General features: G+C 45.1%; 1 protein-coding gene across 1 annotated transcript; it reads left to right on the top strand.

The window, feature by feature from the left end:
• Positions 1–8,675: 8,675 nt before the first annotated feature.
• LOC123133199 (serine/threonine-protein phosphatase 7 long form homolog) lies at positions 8,676–10,712 on the top strand. The gene is made up of 5 exons (XM_044552732.1): positions 8,676–9,067; positions 9,152–9,450; positions 9,529–9,793; positions 9,900–10,380; positions 10,466–10,712. The coding sequence occupies exons 1-4, from the start codon at positions 8,723–8,725 to the stop codon at positions 10,029–10,031; spliced, it is 1,041 nt and encodes a 346-aa protein (XP_044408667.1). The 5' UTR covers positions 8,676–8,722; the 3' UTR covers positions 10,032–10,380; positions 10,466–10,712.
• Positions 10,713–10,955: the final 243 nt, after the last annotated feature.

Genomic DNA, 10,955 nt, shown 5'->3' with positions numbered 1-10,955 from the left:
TATACAATGCACACGCGTACACCTATTTTGAATGCAAAACTTGGCAAGCACTATGCAAGGCTTATGCATTTGAGCCTGGTATGGTTATCACCTTTGATATTCGTCCGGAAAATGATATTGAAGGTAATAGAGACATATGGGTCGATGTGCAGATGCCTCCAGTTCTACCATTACGTGAGTTCTTCTCAACTATATTTTTGTCTTTGATATTGCTTATTCAAAAATAATTGACAATTAATTTCTATTGACAACTTATTTCCATTCAAGCAAACATGTCCGGCGCTTGGTGGACATGACCTACTACTGTCCCGGAGCTGAACTAAACTGTGAGGAGATAAGTCATTATGTTTCATGGCTTGAGGATCTTCATACTGTCAAGACAAATTTTCTTCCTGCACTTAGAAATGTTAGTACTCAAAATGTGCGACCAATAATGATGGTATTGAACTAAGGTCACATCTATTTAGGAATGATGGTAAGATTTTTACTATTTGTCCTCAGTGCATCTTTTGCATACATAATTTTTTTACTAAACTTTCATCGCTAAGTATATTAATTAAGTACTATACGATGTTCTTCAACAGGGACTCCCGATGACAGTTGTGCCTCAGGGGATCGAGACTAAAGGTCGCATGTCAATTGTTAGCTTACGGCCAAGATATCCTGCATTGCACATGAATGCATTCAGAATTTCTAGAAGCGATGGATGCTTAATAGTGAAAGATTGGAGAAAAATTGTTAACGATCGCAGAAAAGTATTAGGAGGCAGCAATGAGAAGCGCGGCCCACGATTAGGAGACAGGTTCAGCCGCATGCTCTAGTATGATGAATCAGGAGAGCTATACATGTTCTATGCTATTTTACCAGAGAAAGAGTAGCTAGCAGAAGTGATTTAGCTAGTTCATGCTGCTCTTAGTACTTGTCCTTTCATGTCCGTGTTCTTCGTTCTGAACTTAATCTCAAATAGTGATTTGTTTTTATGGTGTTATATATATATGAACGCTTATAATATCAAGACAATAATGTTGAACTCGATGATATTTTTGCTTCTGGTACAAGTGAATGTTTCTTCTTTAAGCTATTGTTGGTGGTGATTAGATAGCCGTAATGACTATGATGATTAAATAGTGATAATGACGACTACGATGATTTTTAGCTAGCTAGTAGAGTATACATACACTCATGTTGATGATATGATGCAAGAGTTTTTATATTAATATGATGATGATGATGAGTTATTATATCATTTAATGAAAGAAACCATAGATTAGTTTCAGCTGGATGGATCCTACCTAAGTGATCAAGTATATATATGTCATATCCATATATATTATACTTGATCACCTAATTAGGTGATCAAGTATAATATCGATATAGCATATACTTGATCACTTATCGCTAGCTAGCTAGATCCTTCAGTCGAAACTAATCCGCGGTACTTTCATCTAATGATTTAACAACTCATTATAATGTAAAACAATCACTAAATTAAATTGAAAACACAAAACTAAATGAAAAACTAAAAAAAACACCAAAACATTTAGTACCGGTTGGTGTTACCAACCGGTACTAAAGCCCTACGCGCACCCGGGCCTGGCTCGTGCCACGTGTTTGCACTTTAGCGCCGGTTCGTGACGAACCGGTACTAAGGGGGGGGGTCTTTAGTCCCCACTCTTTAGTGCCGGTTGGCGAACCGGCATTAAAGGCCGTCACGAACCGGCACTAAAGGCCGGTTCTGCACTAGTGATGGATCATTCTCACCTTAGTGGAAGAGGCCAAAACATTACCGGGGTGGTCATGATCGGCGCCTCTAGGCACGGACATGCATAGCAGGTGTTCGACGAAATGTTTAAGCCATATATAATTTTACACCGCTAAATTTAGGGGATCGTCTGGAACCGGCGGACACATATTTTGCCAGACCCGTTCGCAGATACTGATGCGGGAATCGGCCATCCTTGTCTCCTAAATGTGTGTCTTTTTTATAAAGATCGCAACGCTAGAATTAATTATAGAAAATAACACAATTCATTAATAAATAGCATGCAAATTTACCTAGTCTAGCAATAGTTCAAATGTAAATACTACATCCAAGATAACCGGATGTTCAACAAGTATTTTGAATTCATTGATTCCAAATTCAAGGATAATCGATTTAGAGTCAATATATCTTGTCCCACACAAATTTCCTTTGAGTTACATCCAAGAATGTATGCGCGTGCGAACCAACCTGTGGTTGGATGGTTAGAGGGCTGTGGTATAACCCCAGCCCACCAGGTTCAAGTCCTGGTGCTCGTATTTATTCTGGACTATTTTAGAATTTCCGGCAATGCACATTCAGTGGGAGAAGACTTTTCCGTCGACGACGAGGTGGCTACGGTGACTTCATAAATTTCAAAATGATATGCCGGCTCAGTCTTTCGGAGGTGCTCATAGAGATAGGGTGTGCGTGTGTGCGTTTATTGGGGTGAGTGTATGAGCATGTATATGAGCGTTTGTGTCTGTACTGTGTTAAAAAAAGAATCTATGCGCGTGAATGATCTGCTCTCGGTCCTATACTACAGCACGTTAGGGCGTGCAGGCTATATAACATGTAGAGCAAAATTAATTCATCAAATGAATTAACCAATATGTAGAGCAAGAAGAAGCAATACTTTGAAACTGAAGGGTGCGGATGCAAAATAAGAAGATGTAGAGGCGGATTGATATAAAAGTGGATTGGAGGGGGATTTGAGTGGATGGAGGCTATAGGAATCCTACGTGGCCGCGGTCTGGACTCCCGTAAACCCCCTCCCCCTCAGTTTGCCTCCATGGACCGACGGGTTACCATGTTGAATGGCAGAATGCATCTGAACAGCTTGTTCTAGACGCTTGCTGGTGGTTTGGGGTTCCGCATCGGAGAGGGCCTTAGGCGTCTCTGGTCCTAGTTTACTCTTTCTGTTGCCTACACGGCCTCTTTCATAAAACGAAAGCCTGCTTTGCTGCATCACCAAACCAACGCCAAACAATTGAAGGGATGGCCACGATCTTCAATCTGGCAAACAGCTCATGAATAGCCTCTCGTACGTTTCTGCTGCACGCCACATGACATCCATGTCGTGCTGACTCACCCTTGTCGGGAAGGGATTATGAGGCTGTGCTGGAGCCGGTCAGCAGCCAGTTCAGCATCAAGTTCTAGAGAAATCGATCAGTATGTAACAACTACTCCTACCGGTCCCCCTCCTGCTGCTGCATGATGGTGCCAATAGCAATTAGTAGTAGCTTTATTTTTTTTGCCAATAATTAGTAGTAGCTTCGGCAAAGGTCTATCCTAATTCCAATACATCTCTGTATTATTGGATTGGGGTATTGTTGTACAAGTGTGATTTTGTTCATCACTACATAGCACGACTAGTATAGTGTCAAAAACGTTCTTATATTATGAGATGGAGGGTGTAGTGCTGCTAACGTAGAATGTAGCGACAAACCTAGATTCCGTCGAGGAGGAGGAGGAGACCATGCACGAATAATTCAGCGAACCGAAACCGATGGCTTCCTCGGATTCTTCTTCCCTGCGATCGCTGTTAGCATTATGCATTACTATTTGCCGTATTGTGAACATGTGTCTCCACACACCTTCCAATCCTCTATTATACTTGCCCATTCCGTGGCGGCCACTCTTTCAGACCAAACTAGACCACGGGATGGATGCTTCTGTGGTTAAGCATGGCTCGTAGCTTCTTCCATCATTAGCAGTAAGCATCGGACATGACCACTGCATCCTCATGTACCTCCGTCACTAGCAGCCCTCTCGTTTCGATTGCCGGCGTGCACTCACTGCACGCCACATGCATCGCGCTCGCATGGAGTACCCGGTGACAGTCCACACACAAGTTCTAGAGTGATCCATGCATGCGTGCATGCATCTCTACGCGACTGTATGGCAACAGAGCGATTTTTTTTCAAAACTATCACCTTTTTTATAGCATTTTCGGAAACTATAGTACCCATTGCGAATATACCAGAAATATGACCCTGTCGGTCTCGTGGTGGCCAAAGTGGTAGTTTTCGGCCAGAACTAGGCCGAAAAGGACTTTTCGTCCAGCTGCAGGCCGAAATGAACCTCTGTTGGGCCGAAGAGGTCTCGTCGGTTGGGGCTGGGCCGAAAATAGTAGCTTCAGCCAGGCCTAGACCGAAGTGGGCCGTTTTCGGCCAGCCCGCAGCCGAAAAGCTTTTCGGCCAGGCCTAGACCGAAAAGGTCTGGATAAGGCCAATCCCGTCGTTGCCTTCCTCTTCCTGCTCGCCTCTTCGTTCTCTCGTTCCTCTCGTTCTTCTCTGTAGAGCTCCGGTCTCCTCCCTGATCTCCTCCAATTTGCACTCATTTAGACAACCAACGCACAGAATAGATAGATCATAGCATTCTCCACCGGCCTATGGTGTTTTTTTTTTTGTTATGGGATAGTTTTTTGTGCGCTTGGGGGAGGAGCCATGGTTGGGTGGAGGAGGTCCGGTTGGGAAGGAGGTGGTGGTGAGGAGGAGCAGCAGCTGTGGAGGAGGAGGTGGTGAGGAGGAGGAGCAGCTTGGGGGGTGACCGGAGTTGAACCTCCGGCCGTCGAGTGGGCGGCGCTGCCGTTGTCCGGTGGCCGGTGCCGGTGACCGGAAGAGACGCACGTTTCGAAGGTATAACCATGGCGTCACAAATTTTCTCTAAATTGTATAGTTTATTAGTTAGTGTTAATATGTTTGTGGTGGCATTTTAGCGCGTAGTCAGTGTAGCGGGTAATATTAGTGTTCGTTGTGATTAATGAGAAGATGACAATGTCTGACAGGTGAAAATGTCTGAATCAGTAAATTTGACTGTTTACTACGGCGCTGGTAACGTTCGATATAATGAGTTGGGAGTTGATCTTAGCGAGTTTAAAAATGGCGTCATGACACTAGCAGACCCGGACAGACTGGACATTAGACAATTGAAGTACTGACTGACAACTAGTTTCGGGCTTGATCCTGAAGTATGTTCCGTCAGTATTCACGCATTGTGGACCAAATCTTGTAAAAATGTCAAGTGGGAGTTGATGCCGGTAGATAGGAGCCAACATTGGTTGTCCCTGTTAAGACGCTGCCGAGACCGAAGAATCCACCCATATGTACTTGTGCAACCTGTGCCGAAGGAGGAGAATGCCGTACAACTCCACAGGGGGTATGAAACCGGTCAGGGCAGTGAAGTGGTGACCGAGATTGTTTTATCCGGGTCACAGCCACAAGATGTGTATGCTAGCCAACCCGAGAAAGAGTCGGAGTACGTGCCACACAATGTTTGTGGTCCTGATACTGGGCAGAGTAGCCAGTCGATAATATTAGCTGGTTCTGGTTTTGCTGACGGGGATGAGGAAGGGGATGAAATGCAGAGGGTGATGGAGCAAGAGGACGAGGATGGATTGGTGGAGGAACTGGATTCTGAAAATTCTGAGGATGAAGTGGAGGTACCGATTCCTTCTGCATGGGAGCAGGACATATCCACTGGCCTTACGGTCAACGATGGCCATGAGACTCCATGGCAGTATAATCTGAACCAAGTACAGATAGGGGCTATGTTTGATACAAAGAAAAAATTGAAGTATGCGGTGATAAAGTGGGCTATGTCTACGCAGAGGGTTTTCCGGACACACATATCAAGTCCAACAAACTATACCGTGAAATGTATTGAAACAAGTTGTCCTGGGAAGGTGCACGGGCATGTGCCGAAGTATGACATCCACTGGGTTGTCACCATTGTCGTCCCACATAATTGTGTGAGGAAGAACCTGTTGGTGAAGCATCCGAACCTGACTTCAAGTCTCATTGCGCAACTCATGTATACTGAGATAGTAGAGAAGAAAGATATGGAAGCAAAACACATCCAGACAGCAGTGAAGGTCAGATGGAATTATGTCATTCCTTATGGGAAGGCTTGGAGGGCTAAGCAGAAGGCTATGGAGGAATGGTTTGGGACGTTCTTCGACTCATATGATAATGTTGTCCGTCTCCTGGGCATACTGAAGGAGAGGAATCCCGGCACTTATGTGAATGTACAACACATGAGGTTGCTGAGTATACCAGATTTCAAGGTGTTGAAACGAGTGTTCTTCTCTTTTGGTATGTGCATCGTAGCTTTCTGGCATTGTCCTCCTGTTATGTTTGTGGATGGTACATTCCTGACCGGTCAGTATAGAGGGCAAATTCTGACTGCTATTGGTGTGGACGGGAACAATCAAATCATCCCACTTGCCATGGCATTTGTGGAGGGTGAGAACTTTCTCAGCTGGGTATGGTTCTTCCGCCAAGTGAAAATTGCCATCGTGAAGGACCGATCAAACGTGTGTGTCATTCATGACAGACATGCTGGTATACTGAAGGCCGTGAAGACACTTCGTAATCCAACAGATGACGAACCAACACCTTGGAGGGACTTGCAGAGCCGGTGGTGCATGCGCCATCTTGGGGCTAATTTTTTCTCACAGTTCAAGAACAAGCGGTTGATGAACTTGTTCAAAAAATTATACAAGCAGAGCCAACAACGCAAATACGAATTTATTTGGTCAAAACTAGATGAGTTTACTAAGAAGCAGGTCCGTGCGAGGAAGAAAATGGAAGAAGATCAAGTTAAATTAGCAGCACTCATCGCGGAGCTAGAGGAGCCAATAGGTCTTTGTGACTTGCCAGCAATTGACCCTCCTAATACTAAGAGAAAGAAGGGAAGGGCAATAAAGAATTTTTCTGAGTGGATAGAGAAAGAGCCTCCAGTGAATTGGTCTTTGCTGCATGACACACATGGAGCTAGGTATGGCCACATGACAACCAATCTTGCAGAGGTGTATAACTTTGTGTTGAGAGGGAATAGAGCATTGCCACTCACAGCTATTGTGGAGGCTGTATTCCACGGCACTTTGAGATATTTCAGAGAAAGGCACGAGTTAGCAAAGAAGCATATTGAAGATAATCAGAACACACCTTATTGTAGCCGTGTCATGGAATACATGGCAAAGAAGATAGAGAAAGCAAAGAAGCACACTGTCAGACTCATAGGGAATCAAGAAAGGAGGTATGAGGTTCAGCTTCCTACCGATGGTTTTGGTTCTGGAAATAAGGTGAAGACACACGAGGTAAAAATTGGAACGGAATTTTATCCAACGTGTGAGTGTACATGCAACAAACCGAAGTTGTTGCACCTACCTTGCTCTGTTGGCTGCCTGTGGCCAGATTGAATTGGATGCTATCTCCTTCGTGTCCCCATACTTTTTAAAAGAGGCAGTGCTCAACACCTGGACAGGCGAGATGACAGGGTTTAGAGTCGTCGGCAATTTTAACAAGGTAAACGACGGTGAGAGAGTATACATCCCGCATCCAGACCTTCGGCGAACAAGTAGGGGCAGACGAAAGGCCCGTCGCATCCGGAACGATATGGACCAGTCTAAAGCTGGTGGAGCAACCAGGCAATGTTTGTTATGCACGGCTTATGGGCATAGGATGAAATATTGTCCCAACCTGAACAAAGATGGTGCTTCCGCATCGACGAGTGCTTCCACATCGACGGCTGCGACAACAAGAGCAAGAGGCGGACGTGGTCGTGGCAGTCGAGGCCGAAGGGGCGGACGAGGAAGAAATAACTCACAAGCTATATAATGTGTCGTAGGGCGAACGAGGAAGAAATAACTCACAAGACTATGTTTTAATTTGTAATATGTCAGGACTATGTTTTAATTTGTAATATGTCAGGACTATGTTTTAATTTGTAATATGTTAGGACTATGTTTTAATTTGTAATATGTCAGCACTATGTTTGTATTTGTAATATGTCAGGACTATGTTTTAATTTGTAATATGTCAGGACTATGTTTTAATTTGTAATATGTCAGGACTATGTTTGTATTTGCACCTGAGATTTGTTGTTTGAATTGCAGATATGTCTTTGTATCCGTTGCTTAATGGTAACATCGATAGAAAGCACCGGGGCGCCCTATTGGAAGCGGGCAACAACTTAGACGTGTTGGTCACTCGTACCCCAAAGACTAACTGGCTGATACACGATTCATGGGTTGATAGGTATGTGTGCATATAATGGAGTCCATATAATGACTTACTATGTTTGACATACTTTTCATAGCCGCTAAGAATCTTGTTATTTTGTAGGTTAAGTTGGGCTAGACTTCTACCCTTGGCACGGCTGGTTGAGGGTACATTAGATGAGTGGATTGATGGTCCGGACTTAGATGAGGCAGGTGAACCAGTGCAGTTACACAAGAGGCAAGTGAAACGTTTCTCTTATGACAAGTCACTCCTTACCTGCTTAGTAGATAGATGGAGGCCAGAGACACATACGTTTCACTTTCCGTGGGGAGAGATGGCGCCTACTTTACAGGATGTGTCTTACTTGTTGGGATTACCTCTGGCCGGTGCTGCCATAGGTCCCTTAGAGGCAGAATCTGGGTGGCAAACAGCGATGCAGGCCCGTTTTTTGGCTGTGGTCCCGACTGCTAGGGCCATAGACAACGATCCTCATGGACCTCTTTTTAGATGGTTGAGCCAGTTTCAGGTAACCATCACAGGCCACTTAAACAAATGTTGTTTTTTAGTTGCCCGATTTTCATACAATTATTACGTTTCTATGTAGATTGTCTCGTTAGGATATCCCGATGTTCAGTTGTCGGAGGCACAGATTGACCGGTCCCTAGAGGCATATATTCTTTGGCTGTTCGGCAAGACGATGTTTACGGAGAACCACGTGACCACTGTCGATGCACGACTCATCGGTATTGCACGAGAGATAGCTGACGCACGTTGCCCTGCGGATATTCTACAGAGGAGTTTTGGTTCTGCTGTGTTAGCGGCTACGTACAGAGGCCTGTGCAAAGCTTGCTTGTTGAAGTCTAGAAAATCTGGTGTTGTTGGATGTCCATTATTGTTGCAGCTCTGGTCATACGAGAGATTCCCTATTGGACGACCCTATGTCTACGTTGATAAACCTTTTGGTTTGGAGGACTTAGTTGGGGCTTATGTGCCTGCTATCGGCGATTTACCTACTATGGGATCTGTTTGGGCACGACGAGAGGTACTTTTATATTAAGTAATATTTAATTCAATTATTTCTTGCCATTCAATAGTATTACTAATACTTATTTGTTGTCATGCACAGAGACAATTTGCGCATAGTCAGGTTAGGGGATGCTACCCGTCCTTCACGGTGCAGTTTGATAGTTTGCACGAGGATCAAGTTATCTGGGAGCCATACTCGGCTCAGGCTATATCATCGAGGTACCCAGTTGGGATTTCTGGATTATGCACTAGAGATCGGCACTTTTGGATGACCAAGGCCAAGTTGGTGTTCGATGTGACGGTTGAGGAGATGTCTATTCATAGGGTGATGAGACAGTTCGGTCTATATCAAGAGCCTGAGATTCCAGATATTCCACACTTGCCAGACCACGTGCACAAGTAAGTACTAATACTATTTTAGTTGTCAGCTATACATTCATAATATACCTAATCATGTATCACGCATGTCAATATCAGGGACAGTCGCCTAGGAGGAAACAAGTCGATGGATTACTGGCTTAAGAGCGTTACCCCTTACGTTGACGAATGGACTACCGCTGCGACAAATATCTGGGGTGAGGTTCGGGCCTTTAACTGGGAAATGTTCGGGTTGTATCTGCAGCGTTACCGGCATACAACGAGGATCTACTTGGTTCCATCAGCTGCTCCTGATCAGATCGAAGCCCCTCTCACCAGCGATATGTACCCAACTTCCTCTGTTGTGGGAACCAGACACCACGCGGTAAATGCCTTGGTTCTTATATGTTGAGTCTTTTGTTAAACTGGGATGTCTATTCGTGGTGTCTATCATACAACGAGGATATAATTGGTTAACTCTTCATCTACAGGATGACTTGACAGTACAGGCGCGAGAGGAGGTTTCCGCTTTAATGCGGCGCTATCAGAGGGGAGAAACTATCCCACCGCGAGAGGGCGTCTCATGGTTGAGGCGTCTTGATGACAAGCTACGCGGGATTTAGGCAGCTGTTACGTGTAGATGGTCTTCAGATGTTGCACTTCCTCCTCCAGCACATCGTCCGCCACGTCCCTCTGTACAGCATTCAGAACCACGACCCTCTGTGCACCGTTCACAACCACGACCTTCTGTGCACCGTGAAGAACCTCATCCTTCACAGCCAGGGAACTCTTCCTGGCATGAGCCACCTCCTTCACAGCCAGGGAGCTCTTCCTGGCATGAGCCACCTCCTTCACAGCCAGGGAGCTCTTCCTGGCATGAGCCACCTCCTTCACAGCCAGGGAGCTCTTCCTGGCATGAGCCACCTCCTTCACAGCTAGGGAGCGCTTACTGGCATCAGCAGATGGAACTAGGTAACCCTACTCACTACATTCTTTTCAACAGAGTAGTAATCGTTCATGAATTTGTATCAACTTTACATGTTTTACTTTACCGCAGGCGGCAACCAGTCGCAACCGTTCATGCATTCAGAGCAGTCACCCATCCTTAGTGGTGGTGCTGATTACTTTGAGGGCGACCGCGAGGATGATGACCATGCTACAAACATTTATGGCTTCTCGCAGACAGTGTTTCACACTCCACCACCACCACCGACGCAGGAGACACAGACCGTGACAGACGAGGTTAACTATGGTCGTGGTTATCGCGAGCCTCGTCCACCGCCTCAGCGCTTATCGCCTTCCGGTCCTCGCCTGAGGAAGACCCAGACTCGTCGCCGTCCCCCGCAGTGATATGCTTATCTATCTATGTATGACTCATTATCTATGTTAGTTTCAGACTATTCGCATATGTGTGTCAGTATTTATGTATGAGACATGCTTCATGTATGTATTACTATCGCACTTCCTTCTATCTGATGAGGAGACATATATTGTTTTATGTATGCGAGAGACATATTACTATTAATTCGCATTCTTATTCCAGTTGA

This window comes from Triticum aestivum, chromosome 6B, assembly GCF_018294505.1.
Source record: "Triticum aestivum cultivar Chinese Spring chromosome 6B, IWGSC CS RefSeq v2.1, whole genome shotgun sequence".
Classification (NCBI taxonomy): domain Eukaryota; kingdom Viridiplantae; phylum Streptophyta; class Magnoliopsida; order Poales; family Poaceae; genus Triticum; species Triticum aestivum.
This window is presented reverse-complemented; position numbering and strand designations above follow the sequence as displayed.